This window comes from Caretta caretta, chromosome 18, assembly GCF_965140235.1.
Source record: "Caretta caretta isolate rCarCar2 chromosome 18, rCarCar1.hap1, whole genome shotgun sequence".
NCBI classification, from domain to species: domain Eukaryota; kingdom Metazoa; phylum Chordata; order Testudines; family Cheloniidae; genus Caretta; species Caretta caretta.
This window is the reverse complement of record NC_134223.1, coordinates 19,006,577-19,031,297: the sequence shown is the minus strand read 5'-3', so window position 1 is coordinate 19,031,297 and position 24,721 is coordinate 19,006,577. Positions and strand designations below refer to the sequence as shown.

The 24,721-nt window shown below is 44.0% G+C and overlaps 3 protein-coding genes across 4 annotated transcripts in view; all 3 read left to right on the top strand.

Annotated features, from left to right (window-relative positions):
• The first annotated feature begins 1,262 nt into the window (after positions 1 to 1,262).
• Positions 1,263 to 3,571, top strand: LOC125624200 (transcription factor HES-5-like). The gene is made up of 3 exons (XM_048824583.2): positions 1,263 to 1,691; positions 2,104 to 2,284; positions 2,535 to 3,571. The coding sequence occupies exons 1-3, from the start codon at positions 1,626 to 1,628 to the stop codon at positions 2,801 to 2,803; spliced, it is 516 nt and encodes a 171-aa protein (XP_048680540.1). The 5' UTR covers positions 1,263 to 1,625; the 3' UTR covers positions 2,804 to 3,571.
• Positions 3,572 to 14,051: 10,480 nt separating this feature from the next.
• Positions 14,052 to 15,845, top strand: LOC125624202 (transcription factor HES-5). The gene is made up of 3 exons (XM_048824587.2): positions 14,052 to 14,160; positions 14,304 to 14,469; positions 14,587 to 15,845. Exons 1-3 carry the CDS (start codon positions 14,107 to 14,109, stop codon positions 14,838 to 14,840), a joined length of 474 nt encoding a protein of 157 aa, XP_048680544.1. The 5' UTR covers positions 14,052 to 14,106; the 3' UTR covers positions 14,841 to 15,845.
• A 3,194-nt stretch (positions 15,846 to 19,039) lies between these two features.
• The window catches only part of PANK4 (pantothenate kinase 4 (inactive)), a 28,871-nt gene continuing 23,189 nt past the window's right edge, over positions 19,040 to 24,721 (top strand). Inside the window, exons 1-2 of one of the 2 annotated variants that reach the window (XM_048824567.2) lie at positions 19,040 to 19,171; positions 23,894 to 23,976. In XM_048824567.2, the coding sequence (XP_048680524.1) occupies positions 19,045 to 19,171; positions 23,894 to 23,976 (210 nt within the window). In that variant the 5' untranslated portion in view covers positions 19,040 to 19,044. Of the gene's footprint in view, positions 19,172 to 21,061; positions 22,171 to 23,893; positions 23,977 to 24,721 lie in introns of those variants that run through there. The other variant, XM_048824568.2, reaches the window with a different exon arrangement.

Genomic DNA, 24,721 nt, shown 5'->3' with positions numbered 1-24,721 from the left:
GGACAACATCTGTCCCTAACAAAGAACTAAGCCCTTTCAGGCCCATACAATGAAAACCATGAAGCTGGCTATTTCTCTGACTTCCCTTCCTGACAAATGCCTATTAAATTCAGGCTTTACTTCAGGGTTTTACACATAGGCAACAGTCCCTGGCTTTCTTTAACCATTGCTGAGTTCCCACAACTAGAAACAGTTCTGTTTCTCTATTCATCAGCCTTGCCTCCATGTTCCATGCCCATCATTTGTAGAGAAACAAGGGCTCCTATCCTTTAGACAGTACGGAGCAGATCCTCCGCCGGTGTAAACAGCATAGCTTTACTGAGATCAGCTCCATGTGTAACCCTCTTTAATCCATCTCCATGTATACCCCTCTATCATATATCAATGGAGCTATCCCAGTTTATGCCAGCTGAGGATCTGGCCCTACGCTATTTTCACTGCTGCCTTTAAGATTATGCCCAGGGATTAAATTTATCCAACTGGATAAAAATCAGAACTGACCTGAACATTTGCCCCAATGTGAACTAAACCTAAAGAGAGAGTTCTGAGGCTCAAAAATGTTAGTTTAAATTTTAATAAAAAAAAAATTCTTAGGTGCCTCTGCACTTGCTGATTTCAGCCAAAAAAGAAAAGAAAAGAAAAAAAAGGAGAACGCACTCCTCATCCATTTGTCTCCATGCCCTACTATTATTCCAGACCATGAAACAGAGGTGAAGTGACTTGCCAAAGGTCACACAGTCAGTTAAGCGCAAAGTCTAATGGATTCTAGTCTGGAACCTACCTGAGTTATCATTCTACAGTGAAAAAGGGCAATATTGCTAGCCATCCCCACGGGCTCTATCAATCCGCATACTCCCCCCCGCCTAGTCATTCTCATGAGCTCTAGCCATCCTCATACACTCCCCCTACCCAGCCACCCCCGTGAACTGTATCCACCCCCGTACACACCCCTACCTAGCCATCCAGCAGTCATCACTTAGAATCTCCTCAGCACTTAAAACCTGCTTTTCTAATGGGCCTGTCATTTTACACTAAGACAGTATTTTACTTTGCCATTTGGTCAGTACTGGGAAAACCCCAAGTACTCTACAAACAAGCACCCTCAGCAGGTAAACTCTGTGATAACGGGGCTGGGTGTTCAATGCCCTCTCCAGAAAGAGCAGAGAGATGGACGCAGAACTCTTTATTTTAACCCTTAAGGCACTGCCCCCTCCTTTTCCCGCCTTCCCCGAAACGTGTGCCTCCATCCCCAGTACGAATGTGACTGGCACATGCTGCGACTTTGGAATGCAATTGATCCCAGACAACCAGCTGGAGGGTCAGTGCTTTCCCAGATCCTAGTGCAGCCCTGCAGCACCACACTGCACACTCCACCAGTTGGTTTGGGCAGAAGGTTATTCTCTCCGGGGCATTTATAATCAATGTACCATGCACTGATAGATGCCTCCTCTATTGTTTGACCATGTGCCCGGATTGGCTGAACAAGTGTGGGAAACATCAACGAGCCTGAGACTCACATATCGGCTTGGCCATTCTGGGTATAAATAGAGGCTGTCACATAGCCTTGTGTTCAGCACAGGAACCCCTGATCCACAGATCTGTGGCCCTAACTGGCAAGGATAAGAATGGCTCCCAGCAACAGCTTCATGGCCCAGGTGGAGGAGAAACTGCTGCCAAAAGAGAAGAATAAAGTAAGTTAAACAATGGACAGGGCTGGAAAGTGAGTGTTAGGTTATATTCAGTGTGACTCCTAATGCATCTGAAACTTCAGAGCCAGTTGGGTGTTTACCTAACCGATTTAATACAGGAACATCAGAGAGATATAATAGAAAGGTGAAAATAAGAATAAACAGATAGATTAGTGATAGAGTAAAAAAAGAAAAAAAGATGTAAAGAACGAGAACAAAGATTGGCGTAAAGATGGCGGATGGACATATAGAGGTAAAAAAGAGGAAGACAGATGGACAGACAGACACGCCAGGACCATAGAGTTCCTACTGAGTAGAAATTTGTCCTAATGTACGCGGGTGGGAATCAATGGAGATTATGTAAATAAATTGGATCCAACTGTATCCCTAACAACCTGGCCCTTCTCTTGTGCAGCTGAGGAAGCCGGTGGTGGAGAAAATGCGCCGGGACCGGATTAACAGCAGCATCGAGCAACTGAAACTCCTGCTGGAGAAGGAGTTCCGGAGACACCAGCCCAACTCCAAGCTGGAGAAAGCCGATATCCTGGAAGTGGCAGTCGGCTACTTGAAACAGCAGAGCCAGCTGCAGACACAAAGTGAGTATGCAGCATGCTTTTCACTCACTCACAGATGCTGCTTCCTTGAGGGCCGACTCCTACAAATCTTTGCTCACACAAGTAGACCTTACTCCTGCAGGAGTCAATGGGACCATTTGCATAAGGACTATCCACATGAGCAAGGATTTGTGGGAGATGGCCCCTCGTGTTGATCCCTGCAGATGTATTTACACTGCTCAGAGTCTGGACAGACCATTAACATGTTGATTTTCTCCCATTTATTTTCCAGTGTTCAGTCAAAAGAGCCCAGAACAGGATTTTAACACTGGTTACCTGGAGTGCCTGAAGGAAGCTCTGCATTTCCTCTCCTACTGTGAGCCTAAGAAGGAAGCTCAGGCCCGGCTGATCAAGCATTTCTGCAAAGCTCAGACGATTCCAGACAACCTATGCTCAACCCCCATGCATAGCCCACCTTCACTGCCATGTCTGGTACCCAGGAAGCATCCTTCCCAGAAGAACATCCCTGTGACTGTTGCTGCCATCTGGAGACCATGGTAGACTGGACATTTATGTGTGTGTGTGCTGCAAAACCAAAGGGATCTTTGATTTAATGGTCCCTCTTTGAAGTAGGAAACTTTGATTTCCAGGAGGGGGTTTTATTGTTTGTCATGAGACATGCTCTCTGCAGTAATTTCCCTTCATGGTGAAGGATGGTGTCTGTATCTTGCAGCAAACATGCTGCCCTTATGGGTGGCTCCTAGCTGAATAGAGGGCCAAGCCCTTTGGCACTTTACAGAGCAAATCTCCCATTGGCTTCCAATCAGAGTTTAGCTCAGTAAATGCCCTTTGAAGTCAATGGGAATCTTCATGGATTTCTATGGGCATTGATTCAGGAGCTGTTTTGGCCCTATATTAGGTACTGATCTTCAGAAAGAGGGGGCATTTGAGGATGTAGTTTGTATCATAAAGAGAATCTAGCCTTTACCTTTTGAGTGAAAGATTTGATTCAGAAATATGGATGCTTCTGAAGTTCCTATACTATTTTAGTATAATCTCTTGTGCAAAGTTATTATGATAACGAATGACTGTAGGAGAAATTCTCTTAACATGCAGCATGGGTTAATCTCATTTGAGGGATAATTGATGCCTTTTGTAAAGGAAGTACCTGCTGTGTATTTTACCTAGTAGGGATGGTGGGAAATGTGTACTCTACAGTCATTCACTGAATGTGCTGATGAGCTTAACATACTTTTATGAAGTTGTGATGTTGAAAGTGACATTGGTTCCATTACTGTAAATGTCAATAAAATGTTTTTTTTATTCATTGATCTTTTGTTTGAAGTCATTAAAACATAGAATTTTATTGGACAATGTGTGAGGAACATCAGGACTTGAAGTGTGTGGGGTGGGAGTGTCACAAGGGGTCCTGGTAGATCGAGCAAACACATTTTTTCAGAATCAAGCCAGATTGCTTAGGGCCGGGGTGCTCTTTAAGCACTGTTTTATGAACTCTGCTGCTCTCAGATTACAATAGACCACCCCCCTTTTTTAGTCTATATCCAGAATGAGGCTCTGTGGGGATGTTGCTGTTTGTAAATGTTGCAAACCCTAACTCCAGTGTGTACACTCATGCAAGCACCTACACAGATTTCAGCTGGAAAAGAAGCAGGATTTGGCTTAAAAAGATAAACAAAAAAGGTACCAAAAATAAAAGTTACAAAGGCCTAATGTGTATTAAAGGTGAATTGAAATGCTATAGACAGATGTGTAAGATTCCTTAAACCACGCATAGACTTCAAAAATAAAACATCATGAAAAATGTCACTGCCCTCCCTCACCAACTCTGTTAACTTACCTGTCAAGCCCTGAGTTCAGAGTGCTATGTTTCCCCACCCTGCAGGGGTGGGTAGCATGGACATCATCTTATGAACTATGAAGAATTCAGCTCCTTGCTCTGCTCTGGTCTAAACCTGCTCCCACTGAAGTCACTGGCAAAATTCCCAGTTCCTTTAATAGGAGAAAATTCAGGGGTCACTTGGTGTTTTGATGTTAACAACTCTTGTTCACAGAAACCTGATTAGGAGAACGCTGGTCCTCACAGGTAACACAAAGCTTCTCCTTCCTCCTTTAAAAGGAAAATTGCAAATCTATAGAATCTCTTACGGATTTCCTTTTCCAGATTATTTTCTCTTGTTTTCTAAAAGCATTTTACTCTCTTCTTTAAGGAATCCAAGTAAGGCTCAGAAATTCAGCATTATAGTCCAGGAAGATCAAGCACAGTGCTGGGAATCAAGAGATTTTGGTACTACTCCCTGCTTTGCCACTGATTTGCTGAGTGACCTCAGGTGAGTCACTTCACCTCTGTGCCTCAGTTTCCCTATCTGTAGGCCTGGGAGGATAGTGCTGTCCCACCCTTTCTAAAGCACTTTGAGATCTCTGAATGACAATTGCTATATGAATGCTAGATGTTATTATGTATTAACTGTACACTTTTAACTTGGGCTTGTTTGCCTCAAGGAAATACTGCCACACTCCAGCATTTAAAATATTTAACACAAACCCTATTAGTTGAGATCCAAAAATATGACCGTGACAACTTTGATCTCTCCCCCTACCCCAACAGAGAAAACAAATCCCACATGCCCTCCTAAATGAGGGGTTACAAAAGCCTGAAAACCCCAGCACACCAATTGGGTGACCCAAGCTAAACAAATCCAAGGTGCTAGGCTTCTTGTGAACCACAGATGTGGGTGCAGTAGCCACATTACCAGCCAGGTCTGTTCCCAAGAGCAGACAAAGGATTAAAATGGACAGGTGTTTTGCTTTAGAAGAGAAGGCTTGCCAATTTCACTCCCTGGGAGTTGGAAAAGAAGCACAAAGGCAGCATTCTATTCTGTACTAGTCTATCGAGGTTCCTGTCCCACCTCATCACTGTAGCATGTACGGCTGTGCATTAAGCGACATGGCTAACATCTGCCAGCTGTTTTCTCTCTCATTCTCTCTCTGAAGTGCTGGATGGGTTGGAAGTGTGTCTGTAGTGAGGTGGTTTGTTTGGGGGTGGGGTGATGAAGGTTTGAGGATTCCCATGCTGCTCTGTGTCTTTGTTAGAGATGGCAGGTCAGAGAAGTGAAATGTGGGGAGGCCTGTGTTGGTCCTTTGCGCCTGCAGGAGTTTGTTCCAGAGCATCAGAGCAGCCCCTGAGAAAGCGCTGTCTCCCGCAAAGATGAGCTTCACCCGTGTTAGAAAGTTCTACTGTGCCGGAGCAGAAGCAGCGTTGTCCACCATGGTCATAGGCACTAGCTTGGGCTTCGAGAGACATGGGTTCAATTCTGATTTGCCACAGACTTCCTGAGTGACCTTGGGCAAGTCACTCAGTCTCTACGTCTCAGTCCCCATCTATAAAATCAGTTAATAGCACTTATCTGACTCCCCTGGGTATGCGGAGGATAAGATACATTATAAATTGTGAGGTGCTCAAATAGTGCAGTAGCGGCGGGGCGGGGAGGGGGGAAGATAGGTACCTTAGAACTTTTACGTCCATCCTCCACTCAACCATCAGGGACAGAGATTATGGAAAGCCAGGGAAAATGAAGGAAGACAGATGGAGGAGATTTGAGGATGGGAGGGAGAAGCCCCCCGCATTACTTTATTGGGTAACACAAAGCCAGCCTTGAGCACCTTCCCCACTCACTCTCTCACAAAAATATTTTATAGAATTTGTCATGGGTCTAGCCACCTTGTGGGCAGCATGGCACTGCAGCACCCTGCCTCAGTTTCCCCCTCACCTGGGTTTCAATGTAACAGAAGTCCAAACAAACAAGAGTTCTTCCACCCCACTTGGGCTGTTCTTTAACCCACTCCCAAGCCTTCCAGCCTGGGGTCTTTTCCCTGTAGGAGCCTCTCTGCCACTCTCTTTGCAGCCTGTGCTCTGCTTCCCAAAGTCAATCTCAACAATGGTGCCATAGGGGCAAACCATTCTCAGGTGTCCCTGTTGCCCACAGGCATAGTATACCTTCTCTAGTCTCCATATCTGTGACTACGGATGTTTTCTTTTGCAGGATCCCCAGTAGGTGCTGCTCCTGTTGCTACTCCTCCAAGATTGCCAGCCATCTTTGCAGACACAACAGTGCCTCCTGCTGCCTCTAAATCCACCAGGAGAACTTCCTGGATTGGCTCGTGCCACCTGTCCACTTCTAAAAACTGGAACAGGAACCACAGTAGTTACTGTTGACCCCACGGCTTAACTACGGCTGCTGCTCTTTGGCTTCCTCTCCTCCATCCTCTGCTCTAACTAAAGGGGATTCACAGGACAAATCCTGCTGACTGCACCAGTGTTAGAGGTCATCATCCACTGAGCGTCCCCTCATGGCCTAGGGTGTCTCTAGAACAATACAGTATCAGTTCCCCCTTCTCAGGGCATCTCAAAGAACCCTGCAGCCTGGTGTGGCTGCTGCAGTGACTTGGCCCTCTGGCTATATCATTTAACAGAAGTCCACCCCATCTAGGATATACCTACCAATGCCGAACCAACAACACAGAAACCCACACAGCATCTACATGCCAGCCTCAAGATGGACCCAGTCCTCCTGTCCTGAGGATCTGGTCTGTCTTCCTACTCTTTTACTAAGCACTGGCAGCAACTCCCAGCACTTCCTTCCTGCTCTCTTCCTTCTTCCCTGCAGAGAACCCCTCTGCTTCTCATACCACTCATCCTGGTATAAATCAAGAAGAGAGACGCCTGCATTTCCACTGCCAGGTTTGTACCTGCTCTGTGGATAAAGAGTGAAGTTTATTCTCCTGGGCTGTGCATCCAGCATTACATTCACATAACCCTCTTTTGCATTTTATGCTACTTCCTGACTTCATGTCACCCTGTCTCATAAAAGGTATCGATACTGCATGTGTGTGTGTGTTTTAAAAGAACAATCATCATCTTTTTCTGCACCTTAGATATCTTAAAATCTAGCTGACAATCCATCCTCAAGCCACCTATTTAGTGTCAAAGAGCATAACATTCCCAAGTTTTAAAAGGGCCTGGATAATACTGATCGATCAATGTGCTCCTTGGGAAAATAGCTCTCCAGATGGTCTATTGGGACAGGAATTGCTGGTAATCACAATGCGGAGTCAAAGAGTGTCACTAATGGGGGCTGTTGTGAGGCACGCTTCTTTTGTGATTCCCTTGAATGTCATAAATAGGGAAGAAAGTGTGGGAAACTCTGAGAAACTCAGGCCCACACTCTGAGGTTAATAGGGTCTTTGTCAGAAGAGTATCCCTGGGCTGTAGGATCAGCATAATAAACACCATGCTTCCCAAGGGCGGGAGAGTGCCAAGAATGGGGATAGTCACCTAGGATGAGATGGGAGTTTAAAAAAAAAAGGGGGGGGGGCAACTCTGGATGCATTTGATTGTTATGACTGATAAAATGTTATGGGCCTGATTCTCATCTACACTAAGGCCTGGCCTTACAGCAGGTGGGGGTCACATGGCCATAGTGTACAGAAGACTCAGCCTTTGTGACATCACTGATTTCTGGTGCCAATTTTTAATCAATACAAAATAATGAACCTTAGAGACTAACCAATTTATTTGAGCATGAGCTTTCGTGAGCTACAGCTCACTTCATCAGATGCATACATCTGATGAAGTGAGCTGTAGCTCACGAAAGCTCATGCTCAAATAAATTGGTTAGTCTCTAAGGTGCCACAAGTACTCCTTTTCTTTTTGCGAATACAGACTAACACGGCTGTTACTCTGAAAATAATGAACGTAACTAGATAGATCAGCCCCTCTATTCTCCTCTGTGATTCTTATCATAGTTTTGAAGCTGTCCTATATTCACAGTGCTGCTATTGACTGTTAACGTGATTCATGATTGAACAAGGCCACTGAGAAAATGAACGTCACAGGTGCAATGGCTTAAGTGCTCAGCTGCAGTCCATCTCTCAAGATCTGGTCCATATTTCACAGCAATGAAATATGACAGGAAGCATTACAATGAAGAGAGTGCACTACATGTCCCCAATAGCAACTATATGGGTGAAACAAGACAATCACTACGCTCGTGAATGAACTCTCTCATAAAAAATTATAAAAAAAGACAAAACCACCATATCACCTGTGAGTGAACACTTCTCACAAAGTGATGGTTCTGTATCTGACTTCTCAGTCCTCATCCTCAAAGGAAGCTTGCACAACACCTTCAAAAGATGAGCCTGGGAGCTTAAATTAATAACTTTGTTAGACATTAAAAATCATGGACTGTTTAGAGACACTGGATTTATGGCTTATTACAACAATCCATAACTCACTAACCACCCCTCCCAGCTTTTTCCCTCCTCCTTCTCTCCCCCTTGTGACAGGAGAGGTGTTAACGACCACTTCACCTAGAATAGGTCCCTTGAAATATGTGTTAATCATGTTTGCTAAACAATCTGTTCCACCTTGTATTTAGCTGTGGCACTCGGAGTACCTTTCCCAGACCTGAGGAAGAGCTCTGTGTAAACTCAAAAGCTGGTACAATAAAACATATTATCTCACCCACCTTGTCTGTCTAATATCTTGGGATCAACACTGCTAAAACACCACTTCATACAAAGAAGAGGGTAATTATTTAGACCACTGCAGTTAGCAGATCTACAAAAATTGGAATTACCTGATTAGTATAATCTAGATTCCAGTGTCTTTTGTGCATGTTGTGGTTTGTTTCTTTAAATCTATCATTCCATTAACAATGGAGGGGAAGGGAACCGGGGAGGGGGGGAAACAACTTATAACGATTTTTGTGAGTCTCACACAAAACAACATTCTCTGCTTCCCCTACAGTTACTGCTAGTTGAAAGCCACAAACCCCTCCCACAATGGGTGATCTTGGAGCACAAGCATGTTTTTAACACGACAAACTGCTACGGAAACTGAACTTTTCAGCTTCCCTTTAAAAAGCAAAACTAAACAAAAAATAGCCATGTTTGCCAGACGGAAACAAGACCAACATTTTAGTTACTAACCTTTTATTAAAGACAAACAGACTGTTGACAATACAAATTATTTTCTTCCAGAAGGGCAAATATCTTAGATGTCCACGAAAGCTTATGCCCAAATAAATTTGTTAGTCTAAGGTGCCACAAGGACTCCTCATTGTTTTTGCACAGACTAACACAGCTACCACTCTGAATAGACCATGTATTTTTCATTCAAATTGACTCATAAATTGTGTTGCAGGGTTAAAGAAAATAAGACAATGATGTTACATGGGATAAACTAAAAAAAGTGGTGCAAAGGACATGAGATAGAGGCAGACAAATTTATCCCTGGGGTAACTTCATTGATGGCAATACCACAGGGAAGAGTTTGACCTACCGAATAGACTACTTACATAAAGATATGTTGATGCACAAAGATGCTTTGCAGGTGCTCAAATGTAATAGTGAATATTTGGGGGGGGGAGGAGAATATGACTCCAGCTAAAGTACAGTAGCATCCCATTCTAATCACCTTGACGCTCTGATTTCCACCATATTCAGAGGTGATAATGATTATATAGTCAATGTTTGTTCTTCCTTGTGGAAATAAATAAAATATACATTACATATGAATCTACTTATGTGGCAGCCTTAAATTAGGTTTCAGAGTAGCAGCCGTGTTAGTCTGTATTCGCAAAAAGAAAAGGAGGACTTGTGGCACCTTAGAGACTAACCAATTTATTTGAGCATGAGCTTTCGTGAGCTACAGCTCACTTCATCGGATGCATACCGTGGAAAAATTAGGGATTTTATTAATCTGAGATTACCATGTGAGGAAATACTAATTCACAAATATTCACTTACCATAAAGTATTTAGACCTGCATAATACAATCAAAGCAAATATGAAAGGACTGGCTTATTTCTTTGATTTGTGAATGGGGAGGGGGGTGAGGCGGAAAAGAGGAGGGTGGTGCTAGAGCTCTGGTCTTTTCCAACTGATGACACAGAGAGAGGGAAGCTGGAGTTTGTAACCCCAGAGGCTTGTTGTTTTGTGCATGCAATGCAAGGCAGCCTGCCTAGTTCACCATTCACCTCAGATGGTGTGAGTCCGGAATTTTGAGAGTTTCCCACACATCACTCCATTCACAGTGTTAAACTGTCAACAATAGAAGTGTGCTTCTGCAGGTCCTGAGAAGAAAGCTAATGCCTTCTATACCATCTGGCCAGCACTCGGAGAAAGGGATAATGCTTTAATCAATAAGGGCTGGTTCAGTCCTTTGCGTTCCCGGGCATTGTGCCGGGGAGAGGATGGCATTATTTAAAACCACTCATTTCATATTTTCAGAATTGAAAATTGGATCAAAAGCTTCTCTGGCTGAAGGAAACCTCCCACCTGATGGTGCCCTTCTGCTGCTGAAAACACATCCCCACTCATCCAGCGTGTGGCAGGACTTCCTGTCCAATGCATGTGACATACTGCTGATCCTGTACAGAGCTTTGCATTATATTTTCACCGTGAGATACAACAGTGATCAAAGTGTGTGTCGTCCTGTATTGGCTAATATAAAATAAAATAATAAGTAATAATAATAATAATAATAATTCAAAATGTATAAAGTGACCTAGAGGCAGACTTTTAACGGGACTTGTGTTGCTGAGTCACCCACGTGCTTTGAAAAACAATAAAAAATAATGAATAAGCTATTAACATATAACACGCCCTGGGGTAACTGAAAGGAACTCATTGTCACATGAAGTCATAGAGTTAACTACTACAGCAACTGATTCATAAAAACAGCTAGATAACTTTATGACAAAATTTTATGACCAGTAAAATATACTTTGCAGGATTTCAAACTTTAACAGATTCGCCCTTTCAGCAACGGTGTGTGTGTTATTATTTACATGCAGCCATACGTGATACCATTGTCAGCCCAATTTTTCATATGGGGAAACTGAAGTATGGAGAGGTCATACAGTGAGCTTAGAGAAAAAAGTTTATTTGTTTTTTCTCTGCATTTTAAAAGGTTGACAAAGAGTGTTAGATGAGGCTTTCATTAACGTCTTTGTAACAATGGGGAAACTGAGGCATGTAGAAAATTAGGTCCTTAATCTGTGAACAGCAGAGCTGAAGAGCTGGGTTCTGTGGAAGGAAGTCTGGCTTAGGGAATAGAGCACTGGACTGGGACTCAGGACATCTGTATTCTATTCCTGTCTTGGCCACTGACACACTGGATGATCTTAGACTCAGACTTTAAGGCCAGGAGGGAACATCACGATCATCTAGTCTGACCTCCCACACATCACAGGCCACAGAATCTCATCTGCCCTGTAGTAGGCCCATCACCTCTGTCTGAGTTACTGACGTCCTCAAATCTTGATCTAAGGGTTTCATGTTACAGAGAATCCCCCATTTACTCTAGTTGGAAAAACAAACCAAAAAAAAACCCCACAAGTGACCCATGCCCCGCACCACAGAGGAAGGCAAAGTCACTCCCCCCCCCCCGCACCTCAGTTTCTCCATCTGTAAAATGGGAACAGTGATACTGTGAGATCTACTGCTGAAGAGCACTATATAAGTGCTAGATGTTATTATTTCTGGCTCTGGGTACTCTCTCAGGCCCCAGCTTACAATTCTGGAATGTGTAGCTCCTGAGAGGACAAATTTGCACACACCAAACCCCACTGAAATCAATGGTGCTCCAAGCAAACATGGCAGTTTGACCAGGCATGATAGAAAGAATTGGTGCCTCTGTCAAAACAAGATCTCACATATTTGCTCTGACACCACATGATTCTAGATTCTAACATCATGGCTAAGGTCAGCAGGTGACTGTGCCTCTGGTGTGGTAGAGAGTGGAACTTACTGACATCTCAGACCCCTCCCTAGAGAGTGGAACTTACTGACATCTCAGACCCTCCCACTCCACTTTAAATGGCATCTTAAACCTTTCCCCCACCAAAAGGTGTTTTTACTGTGACCACGAGTGGTTCCTTTCTGTTACCATCCCCCGTATTTCCTGTGTGCATGTTGTGTGACTTTGGGGGTGGTTTTTTCCAGTACACTACTTCTGATTGTTCTTTAGGATTACACTATTCAATTGCAGTCCACCCTTTGAACCTATGTGTGTAGCTGTGTGTGTGTCTGATGGGGAATCGCAGCAATGTAAGACTAGACAGCTGAGGCGGGATTGCGTATTATCTGGACCACCTCTGGCCTGCTTTTAAAAACCTCCACTGATGTAGACTCCACAAACTCCCTAGGCAATTTGTTCCAGTGCTTAACTACCCTGACAATGAGGAAGTTTTCCCTAATTTCCAACCTAAACCTCCCTTGCTGTAATTTAAGCCCATTGCTTCTTGTCCTGGCCTTATTGGTTAAGAAGAACAATTTATCACCCACCTCTTTATAACAACCTTTTATGTCATTTTACGACTTGAAGGCTGTTAAGCAATGCTTTAACCATTAAACAGTGAGGATGATGATTACATTGATGATATAAATTAAGAAAGAAACATGAATCTGGGTCTATATGTTTTATTAATAGTCAAAATACTCATGAGTGCAGGGCCTGTGGTAAGGGAAGAAGTGACCAGAAAAGCATTTCTCTAAGCCAGTTTAATCACTGAGCCAGCGTCTCTGGAACAGGATCCAAGATTTCTGGCATCAGGTCAGATGAAAAATAAAACAAATATTATTTATTTATTTATTTAGAAAATATTCCCATGGTCAGATGACTACCCACCTACCTGTGTGCTATTCTCACACTTCCCTGTGGCAGATTTGACTGTGCCAAATATATCTAATGCATATGGGGTATAAAACAGTCAAACATATTGGAAAAAAAATGGTGCTTGTATGTGAGAGAGACAGAGAGAGAGATTGGACTAGGAGTCAGGAAATCTTGCAGTATTATAGCCATTTTGCAGATAGGATAATTGAGGCCGAGTGTGGGTGAGGGCATGATTTCCTTGGTGCCCCAGTTTCCCCATGTGTTAAGGAAGATATTCCCCTATTGCACATGGGGGCTGAGGCACAGGAGAGTGTTGTGAGGCTTAGTTCATGATTATTTGTCTAATGCTCTGAGATATCAAATGGAAGATGTCAGGGAAGGGCAAAGCAACTATTAATTATTATTGTACAGATTTGCCAGACCATCATAGGAGGAATTGAGATTGCCCAGAAAAAAAAGCAAAAAAGAAAGATTTAAGACTTTTAAAGAATGACAGAGGAACCAAAATGTCTATAAAAGATGGGGAGAAAAGCATTTTGAACTGTATCTTTCTTAAAAAGATCCCTTCCCCAAAAACATGTGTTTTCCCTTTTGATTTTGATCACAGTTGCCTGAAAATTGACAAGCACTGTATTCATCTAAGCATGGTTTAATGTCAATGAAAATGTTTAGTCTCTCTAATTCTGCACTTTTCCCTTTACAGCTTCTTTTCTGGGCACAGGAAAGTAGGGGACATTTTCCCTTCCAGGGAGCTGTCTTCTGTGCTTAATTTCACCGCAGCCTGGGAAAAGGCAGCATATTGAGATGTTGATGTTCCCAACATCAGGCACAAGACTGATTATAATGACTACGAATGCTTTCCCACGTTCCCTCCAAGGCCAGTCTCTATTGTGTAACACGCTCCTCAGTCCACCTGCTCCTTTGGGAGCACAGTATTATCCCCAGGCAATTCACAGTCAATTTACCATGCTGTAATAGATGCTTTCTCTATTGTCCTGGTAAATGCATGGATTGGCTAGTGAGTGTGGGAAACTCAAAGAAGCTTAGGACCCAGACATTTGTATGCAGCTTATGGGTATAAATAGAAGAGCTTTCCAGCTCCTTTCTGCACTGGCTAAACAGCAAGATTGGAAGTGAAACCTGCACTTGAACATTTGGGATAATGGCACCCAATACTATCTCACTGGAAATCTTAACATCCAAAGAGAAAAACAGAGTAAGTATCTACTGCATATTGCAACATGCACTGACTAAAGGGCAAGTGGTTGATACAGGCTGAGCTGATTACACAGAGAAGATGGGAAATGGATGGAAAAGAGAAATGTGGTCACTAACTTTCTCTCCCCTCTTGTGTTACAGCTGAGAAAGCCGATTGTAGAGAAGCTGCGCCGGGACCGGATTAACAGTAGCATCGAGCAGCTGAAACTCCTGCTGGAGGAGGAGTTCCAGAGACACCAGCCCAACTCCAAGCTGGAGAAAGCTGACATCCTGGAGATGACTGTCAGCTACCTAAAATACAGTCAAAGTAAGTGCCTTCCCCTTCGCTTCTAAATAACTCCCCTGTGCTGCATTTATCCACGGTCCAAACTCCAGCCTAGATGTCCCTATCTAAAACCCATCTCCATCTTTTCTCTCTCCCCAGATTTTGCACCCACTTCTACAAGCCTGCAGCAGGATTACAGTGAAGGGTATTCCTGGTGCCTCAAAGAGGCTCTGCAGTTCTTGTCTCTCCATTCTGCAAACACAGAAACCCAGATGAAACTGCTGTGCCACTTCCAAAGGCCTAAAGTTACAGCCAAGGACTCAAATTCTCCAGCTCCATCCTCTGCAGCCCACCAAATGTCTGCAAAACAAGCAGCACTGAAACCCACCAGCAGACTTTGGAGGCCCTGGTAGATTAGAAGGACTTCTGTATGGTTTCTGGACATTCACTCATATTCCAGAGGAGACTGTGACTTGCTGTACAAGTCCTCTCACTCCTCTAATGAGTAGGGAAGAATACTTTCCTTTTACAGAGCATACTTATGCTTGGATGTCAATTTCCCTTCTAGAAGGATCTAAATGCTCCCACCACGCGGAGAGGTAGCTATTCTAAAAGAATGTGCAAAGTAATCCTCATGGTAGGATGACTGAGGAGTTGTTCAAAAGGGAACTTTTAATGTTTTTTTAACCTTGCTGAGGTTTTTGAGTGTATTTGTTTAGAAAGAAGTAACTTCTAGGAAGTTTAGGCTACAGTTTTCAGAAGCGTCCACTCAACTGGAGTGCCTCCAATTTTAGCGGCCCAACCTGAGACTCACAGAACATTGATTTTCGAAGCGTGCAGCATCCCACTCCACTTGATTTCAACTGGAATTGTGGGAGTTCACCGCTTGTGAAAAATCAATGACCCACAAATCATAAGGTGAGCATTCAATCTTAGTGGGCACCTTTGAAAATCTGGCTCTCATATTGTTGTTGTAAGGGGTTCTATAATGTTTATAGAGTTTATTGAGTGTATTTGGAAAAGTGTTACACCATAACTCAAGCTACGTAGAGGAGATTCTTCAGGATGTATTACTCTTAAAAGCAGAGTATTGTTTGTTATGTTCAGGATATGCAATGCCTTTTATAAAGGCAGTAACTTGTTTTGTATCCTCATAAGAAGGAAAGTATCAACTTGTGTTGTCGGTTTTACAAGAAATATTTAGCAAAAGTCTTTCATGAAAGGCAACTGTACAAGTTATATTTACATTTTTGGTACCATAATGTTATGGAAGATAGTCTATTCACTATAATCCTCAGAGGATGCTCTGATGTGTATCTGTCAGGTGCACCGATTGTATGATCTGTGTTTGAAACCATTTTGAATTTCAAAAGTTGCAGAAACTTTACACACTGTTAAAATAAAATCTGATTACTGAATCTATATGCAGCAAGTTATTCTCTCCTGTGTAGAAATCCCTAACTGATGCCCCTTTGACAGAGGCTTCACAGGATAGTGCTCTTTAAAGAATTACCATAGGAGACCTCACAATAGATACACAAAGATCACAGTTCAGCTGTGGAGCAACCCAGATTTGTAAAGTTTGATCTAAGGCACTGTAATTTGAATGACTCCTATTGATTAACATACAGAATGGCACTGACAAGATCCAGAAGGAGCCATAGTCAGCCTTCCTCAGCAGTGAGGAAAGCGTGAATAGGGATTACTCATGTGAGTAAGGGTTTGCAGGATCAAGCACTCACATTCTATAATGCAGCAGAATGCCCACCCTCAACACTCACTATCCAGAGTCAGAGGATTTCTTTAATTCAGAGGGGAAATGTTTTAATGGGCCATTTGGTGTCTGCCTTTGGGTTTAATAAGGCAAATCCACTATACTCATGGCTGGTATCCCTGAGTTGTTGAGACTGTGCCAGGAGACAGTGAGGGGAAAGCAAAGCCCTTGCTAAGGGGAAGAGTCCAATAAATATGATTCTATAGCAGACTTCTCATAGATCTCATATTCATTTAACAAGGCTACTCACAAATTAGTTCAAAGACAGACACTTAACTTTAGTACTGTACTTTTAACTGATCATTTTGCAGCTTCTTAGTCACATGCTAGATATACCCCTTTAACAAACAAAATCAAACACCTTGCAGACGTCCAACAATAATATTAAGCCCTTACATATTATGATTCCCACTTTAAATATAGAAGAACTGAGACAGAGATTAAAGTAAAAATATTCTAAACAAGCCCCTAATCTTCAGATGCCCAATTTCAGATGTCTAAGACCTGATTTTCCAAGGTGATAAAGGTATACAGTTTCACTGACTTCAACTGGAGTTATGAGCGCTCAGCACCTTCAGAAATCACTCCCCCAAAATGAAGACAACCAAACATCACTAGACACTTAGACCCAAGTGACTTACCCAACATCACAGATTACCAGCAGGACAGTGGGGTGGGAGGAGGTATTGTTTCATATTCTCTGTGTGTATATAAAGTCTGCTGCAGTTTCCACGGTAAACATCTGATGAAGTGAGCTGTAGCTCACGAAAGCTCATGCTCAAATAAATTGGTTAGTCTCTAAGGTGCCACAAGTACTCCTTTTCTTTTTGCGAATACAGACTAACACGGCTGTTCCTCTGAAACCTATCACAGAAAAGGTGAGTGTCACAGCTGGATTTAACTCAGGAGCTCTTGGGTCTCGGTCCCGTATTCAGACTGATAGGTCCGGGGTGGCTCTGATGTATCTATGAATGAGAAAAATGAGGGCCATCATTTTAGAAACAGAGAATCCACTTCAAGTAAGGAAGAAATAACTTCATAAGTGAAAATAAACTTTGCTAGGTACTTAATGTTTAATTCCCTTCTTTTTATATATTAAATAGATGTGGGGCAGCAACAGTTAGTACTAAGAGATGCAACAAAATTTAGATCCAAATGGTTTTCCACATAAAGCAGAAATATTTGTAGCTACTTAATTCTTCCTTGCGGGGAAAAGCCAGTATACCTGGGGCTTGAACCCACAACACTGATGTGAATGGGAGCAGTATTAGGGCCACAGAGTGGGAAAGTTAGAGGCTACAAAACTCAAACTATATGTTAGGCCAGCAAGGTATCCCTTTATTCAGAGAAAAAGGAATACTGGGAGCTATTACGCTGATGATAACCCTTAACTCTCCCTCATTTCAGTTAAACCCAAATGTACCTCCATTCCGCACCAACCTGCCTTTACCTCATATTTGTTAGTGCAAATGTTTTACCTGAGAATGCAGAAGCACATAAGCAAGGAGCTAAAAAATGGTGTTTGCAATAAGGGAATGTATCCCACCTAGAATCACAGAAATTAGAGGTCTGTCAGGTCTCATCTAATGTGTCTCCTACAGCATATTTGCTAGTATTTTGTCTAGTCCTGTATAAATAGCTCAATTGTTGGAGTTTCCAGCAATGCCCCTGCATCAATGTAAGCTCTACGTATTGCCACTTCTCTTGCTGTTTGCCCTATCGTTAGTTTATGACAGGTAGAGACATTTGTTTGACTCTGACTTTACCCTCCAAAAACTCCTGTCTTCTTTACCCACATTGAACCATCACTCCAGTTTTGACTTATACGTTTTCAGGGAGGGATCATGTGATGTTTGCTGCACAAGCAGAACTGTAATCTCCAACTGTGCTATGCCACCCTGTGGCCCAGTTCAAGCACTGTGTCAGTATGAAACAGCAATATTACGGAAAGCTGCAACACCTTTCTCATTTGGGTGGGTTTGGGGGTCTTCAGATTAGCATCAAAATATAATGTGTTACTGAATCCATTCGCAATAATTTGTCCTCAATTTTTTGTGCAATACCTGGAAAAATCTCCTTTTCTCTCACCAAAAATGGAGCGGGGGTACAAACTCTCTCAAGAGCAGGGAGGACCTGCAAACTACAAGTCTTTATTTGGGGTGATCTACTGTAAATGCAGGATATTATAGTGTACTAGTATTATTAACAACAATTTATGATCATAAGGTACTTTGAGATCCTTGGATGAGAGACCCATAGAAAGTATCATTGCTAATAAAAATAAATGATGATGCTATATTAGAGAAGAGGCAAACAGATTATTTGTATCAATGTGCCTTTTCCCCTCAATAACTTTGGGACTTCAGATGAAATGGAACACAAACCCCCAACACACCCCCTACCATCTCTTCAGTAACTTTGTGGGCTGAGGATGAAATGGGGCCAGGTGGAAACCCCTCAGCAACTCCGAGGTGCAAATAAAAGTGAATCCAGACCCTCACACACCTATAACGTTGTAGATCATAGCTCTAGACCCCTGTAACTTTTGGGGGGGCGGGCAGATTATTTGGCATCAAAGTTCTAACCTACCAATAACTTTGTAAGGTAAAAAATATGGAGCCCAGTTCCACCCCCTCATAACTTTTTCGGCTGCAGATAAAATGGGGCCACGATCCACCTTCTCACACCGCCCTGGGCAAAAAGGATGAATGCTGGTAAAGCTTTAGGGAGCCCCAGCCTGCCCTCATTTGCATAATATGGGCACATACCATATTAATATGTAAATATATGCGCATATATTTGCATACCGATGAGGCCAGACAAGGTGGTGGGTGGCGTTCAAAATGGCGGAGCGGGCCGGGCGAGGTACCAGCAGCGGCAGTGACAGCAGCCTGGACAAGAGCATCACTCTCCCGCCTGACGAGATCTTCCGCAACCTGGAGAACGCCAAGTGCTTCGCCATAGACATCGGTAACCGGGCGGGCGCCTCGGGGGCGGCAGCGGTCGAGGGCGGGGAGCGGCTCTGACCGCTCAGGGAAACCGCCGGGACGGGCAGCCAGTGGCGCGCAGGGCACGTTGGGAAATGCAGTCCCGCTGGGCGCGACGCACACTGCCTGGAGCGGGAGAGGGACTACGGCTCCCGGCGTGCGCCGCGGCGGGCTGGCGGAGCGGGACACGGCGGGAGTTGTGGTCCAGAGGCGCTCCCGTGGCGAGGCAGAGGGCGGGCAGTCGAACTACAAGTCCCAGCATGCCGCCGGGGGCTGCTAACGGGCCGGCCGGGGTGGTAAACAGGCTGGAGGGGCCAGCCGAGGAGAGCGGGGTGGGGCCCGTTGCGGGGGAGACGAAAGGGGGCCGGAGGACAGCAGCCTAGGAGAGGGGGCGACCCCGGGGAGGGGGCTAGGGGACGGGCCCCTCTGAGGGAGGCCTCCGCAGCGTCAAGGGAGAGGAGTGAAGGGGGTCAGCCCCCGTGAGGGGGGCCGGGCTGCCTCGGCGCGGGCGGGTGCGCGGTTCGGGAGAGCGGGCCTGGAGGCAGAACTTGGCGCACACATCAGGCTAACTCAGGCCTCGGCCCCAGGCTCCCACCCTGCGACCCAGGGTTCAAGCCCTGCTGCTTTTCGGTGTAGGTGCAGCCCCTCCGGACTTGTGCTCGGGGGCGTCCTTCAAAAGTAGTTGACGGGCCCAGGGGCTGACTTCCTTTGTCCTCTGGACAGTTAAGCTTGGTGGACGGTCAGGTTTCCCCATGCTGCCCCGCAGACAAAGGCTAGAGCGGTCACATTTTGAGAGGGTGCTAGGACGACTGGGATACGCCTGGTTGAACGCTGGGCCGCATAGATGCTGGAGCCCCAGGTTGAGCTGGGGGTTCAACTCTTCCTAACCTCAGATTAGAAGTGAGCGTAGGGGTACTCAAAACCTAGGCTGACAACCCCACGGTCTGCTAATGCGAGTTGTACTAACCCTGAGCTTACATTGTAGACAAACTCTGACGCCGTTGTCTTCTACCCACCCCCTCAAAAAACACATTCAGGAGAAAGACATAGTATTGTTAGCTATGTCTTTTTTTCCTGATTTTCCTCCTGCTTTCCCCCTCCCTTTGCTTTAGGGAGAATGTAAGGACTGTGGGGGCGATGGTGGAGGAAAGGCTAATTTCTGAATTTATAATATGCCAGTAGCCTATCTATATTGACAGCTGGATGTGTGCGCATTTCCCACAGCCACCTAGGGAGATGGGATTTTTCCAGTGATGAGCTGCCAAAATCTTAACAACAAGGGGGTTGTTGCCCACCCCCGACCCCTAGGACCCCTGTCCCATCCACCTCCCTCCTCTGTCCCCTGACTGCCCCCAGAACTGGGCAGGAGGGTCTCATGGGCCACCGTAGTGGGTGCCCACCCCACCCCTAAGAGCCAGAGGTACCTGCCAGGGGGTGAGGTGGGGAGTCCCGGCGGTGCTTACCTGGGGCAGCTCCCAGGAAGCATCTGGCAGGTCCCTCTGGCTCATAGGGGTGGGAGAACGTAGCTAGGGGGGGAGCAGGGGGAGCAGTCGCTCCCCCACTGATCACATCAAAAGTGGCACCTTAGGCACTGACTCCCTGGGTGCACTGGGGCTGAAGCACCCGCGGGGAAAATTGGTGGGTGCAGAGCATCCACCGGCAGCTCCCCACCCTGTGCCCGGCCCCAGCTCACCTCACCTCCGCTCCACCTCCTCCCTTCAGCTGATTCGCTGCACCCACCAAATTTTCCCCTTGGGTGCTCCAGCCCCGGTGCACCCAGGCTGGAACACCCATGGAGTCGGTGCTTAAGGTGCCACTTTTGACCGGTTAAATTTAGAAGCCCTTTTAGAACCAGTTGTCCCTCGCAGAACAGCCAGTTCTAAAAGGGCTTCTAAATTTAACAACTGGTTCTAACAAACCGATGCGAACCGGCTCCAGCTCACCACTGGATATTTCTCTGTGAAAGTACCAATATGCACTGGTGAAAACCCAATGGGCATATACACAAAGGTCTTGACATCTTGGACCAAGGTGCATAGCATGTCACAATATAATCAAAAAATGAAAACAAACAAATGGGAAGATGAAACTACTATGTTACTTGTTGTGACACTGTTGAACCTTTATGCCAGGGAACAGAGGCTGAAGGGATAGATTTCCCCCAGCTTTTCATATTCCTTGCCAGCACTTGATCATTGCAAGAATGGCACAAAGGGAGACAGGATACTTCTCTAGGTGCAAGTGAAGCAGCTCAGGTTAAATTCCAAACTGGGAAAATAAAGCTAAAAGCAATTTAGCTAGATAGAGAATTGCAGTGCAAGGTAGATATCAAGAAATAACTTTGTACTTCTGCAGTGCCTTTCATCTAGGGATCTCAAAGTGCTTTACAAACACCACTTTAATTTCAAAGCATCCCTATCTTTTATATTTCCCTATTTTTAGAGGTTGGGAAGGTAAATGTACCTTCTCAGCAGAGATCCATCAAGCTTGTGTTGATCTCTGAATTTCTATTTTGAAGTTAAAACTAGGAGAAGGGTAAAAAGTTATTTTCTTATCAACTGGAAGTGACAGTTTCAGCTGATGCATCAGAATGGGACTTCAGAAGGTCTGAGGGTTATTAAGTTTCACTGCTTTTGTTACCATAAATGGTCATCATTGGTCTTGTGGAACTGACCATCATATGCTGCTTAATCTGTCTGGCACTCAGTGTCTCCTCTGTACCACTCTTCAAAAACAAAAAAACCCACTTTCCTCATTTGCCTAAATTACAAATCTTTAGTGCTGCAAATTTTAGTTTGCAGAAGCGTGACACTGAATTTACCAATGGGGGACGTGTGCAGTCCAGGAATCAGTTAGTGAAGCAGTATGATATGGCTTAGTGCATGCAGATTTTCACTTGGATTTTGGAAAAATCACAGGCTGTGTCTGAGAGATTTGGCAGTTCAGCATCCGGAACGCTGCTGTGGACCACAAGAGTGCATTGTATGTTTTCTAAGAGAAATGCAGATCTTAATAAGGGGACACCTCTCCAAATAGTTGGATGAGAGAGATAGGGTGGAGAATTAATTGTATAGTTATTTGCAAAACAGCAGCACGAGACCTAGAACCCTCCTAGGCTCTGTTCTAAGAGGAAAGGAGGCACTATCTTCCTTCAGGATCTGTGATTCTGAATGCCCTGATATGTTGTAGCCCTGTGTTGGCTACAACATATCACTGGCATCCTTCGGTGCAAGGTTTAAGATGTGTTTCTTTCTATGTAGGTGTGTGGGAGTGGAGGGAGGGAGTTATGTGATGTGTAGCCCATAACACCTTTTAAATAATATTTTCTACTTGCGGTTAAAATAGGGGTTTATTTTCCTCTCAGATTGCCCAGAGGCTTTTGGGCATTGGCTCCTGTAAATTAACATCTGTCCAAAAGTCAGAAGGTAAAATAAAATTATGAAGGAAACTGATGTACTAGTAGAGTGCTGGCTAAAGAGTTTTAAAAATTTGGTTCCAGTCACTGCTCAGATTTTGGTTCTCTGTGTGTGATCTTGGTGATGCTGGGTTTCTTGGGGCATAGGCAATGCTGATCCATTTTAAAGACAATCAGTCAGCTCTGTGTGTGTGTTTGTGTTTGTGTTTTGGGTGGGGTTGTCAGAGTGGGTAATCCCTGTATGGGATGGTACTGGAGAAATAGAATTGCAAGAAGGTGTGTGATAGATAACCGAGAAGCCTTAAAGGTGAACTGAAGTCTACACATTATTTCACATTTACCAATGGGTTTGAAGCAAACCCTTTTGAAAGCACCACTTTTGCTTGTATGAAGTGAAGTGTTTGCCATACTCTGGATGACAACCGCACTAAATACTGGAAATGTAATCAACTAAAGCAAGAGAAACAGTTTTCATTTGAAAGCATATTTTTAAGGTGCCTATCAAAGTATTTCTGTGTAATGCAAAGCAACAAGCACTTACGACATTCTGATCAACAGCCTTAAGAAATTGTCATTGCTTTAAAACAAGTAGTCTTAAATTATTTTGGCAGTTATAAAATAGATTGAAAAAGTACTTTCCTAAGAACATTGTAATTATATTGCCTTTAATGCAATTCTATAAACTGTTGGCAAAAATGGCTTGGATACTTGTTAGTTTAAAAGCTTTGTTTTTTTAGACGTCTTCTACTCTGTCTAGCAAAGTCATAATTCTTGATGTACAACCTTAAAAATGATCACATTCAGTTTGAAAGCTTGATTTCATTACCTCCAGTAGAGAGCCTGTCTGTGCTAAGGGATTTTATTTCATGGGGGAAAGAAGCTTTCTTGAATCTTGGAGGGGCCGGAAGTTAAATTTCCAATCCTGCAATCATCTATTTATAATCACCTGAATAGCCCTTACTCAAGCAAGTAGTCTGTTTACATGCATACTGTGAGGTAACTAGGAAGTGAACTCATGACCTCTGTTCATCTTCAGCCACCCCAGCATCAGTTGGGCTTGAGTCCCTTCTGTGGAGCTTCTACCTTCACGCAATGCATCTGGATCTAGCTATGCCAAGACAGTCCCCAAATGACTGTCCTTTGGTTCACTGAATAAAGAGCTTTGCCTAATTAGCTCTGCTTGCAGCCAAGCCATTCTTAAAACTGTGCTAGGTAACTAATACGCAGAAGTATCTAAATTCTGTCTGACGCCTGAATCTGAGATGCATGATGTCTTGTTTTTGATAACAGGTGGGTCGTTAACCAAGTTGGCTTATTATTCAACTGTGCAGCATAAAGTAGCAAGAGTGAGATCTTTTGATCATTCTGGAAAGGTAAGAATTGCATTATATAGCAAACCAGAACCTCTAATGTGAGCAGGCATGAGAAAACAAAAAAAAATGGAAATTTGAAACAGGGCAGTTTTCCATAATATCAATTTTCAGACGGCACCAGGAATATCTATTATTTATATAGCACTATATATGTGCACGGTACTTCAGAGCACAGCTCTTGCCACGAGTTGCTCATGGTATTAAAGTCCAATCCTACAAACCCTTAATGGTTCCTGCTGTGAGGAGTCCCATTGACCTGAAGCACTGTAGTAAGGGTTTACAAGTTTGGACCCTAAATTAAGAGGCGTTAAAAACAAAATGGGAGGCTTAGCACAAGGAAGAATTGTTGGTAATGACAGTAAGGTTGTGTGCTCACGTGAGTGAGCAGTGCATGTACAGTATCTGAAATGAAAAACAAACCTAACATCTAAGCTTATAAGCCAATACTGAATTGGGTTTTGAGAAGGGATTTGGAGGAGGGTGGAAGTCAGGCTGCTGGGGGTCAAGAAGGAAATTCCAGGGCGATTGTCCTACCTGAGACCTTAAATTATCAATTACTGTTGTCCTGCATTATAGCTTGCAATGCGGAAATTTTTGAGTGTGCACCTAACCATTTGTAGATACTTGCATTTCAGGTTACGTGTGTGTGAGACCCTTGTTTTTGTTCACACCGATAGAGTTTGATTCAGTATTTCAGGTGAAACAACCATTTGGCCCAGGTGTGCCAGCTGACACTTCTATTTCA

Bases quoted from the DNA above. Each gene is read 5' to 3' on its own strand.
- LOC125624200 (XM_048824583.2), top strand. From the start codon at position 1,626: ATGGCTCCCAGCAACAGCTTCATGGCCCAGGTGGAGGAGAAACTGCTG. The intron at 1,692-2,103 runs GTAAGTTAAACA...TCTCTTGTGCAG, and splicing joins TGCCAAAAGAGAAGAATAAA to CTGAGGAAGCCGGTGGTGGA. The intron at 2,285-2,534 runs GTGAGTATGCAG...TTTATTTTCCAG, and splicing joins GAGCCAGCTGCAGACACAAA to TGTTCAGTCAAAAGAGCCCA.
- LOC125624202 (XM_048824587.2), top strand. From the start codon at position 14,107: ATGGCACCCAATACTATCTCACTGGAAATCTTAACATCCAAAGAGAAA. The intron at 14,161-14,303 runs GTAAGTATCTAC...CTTGTGTTACAG, and splicing joins CATCCAAAGAGAAAAACAGA to CTGAGAAAGCCGATTGTAGA. The intron at 14,470-14,586 runs GTAAGTGCCTTC...CTCTCTCCCCAG, and splicing joins CTACCTAAAATACAGTCAAA to ATTTTGCACCCACTTCTACA.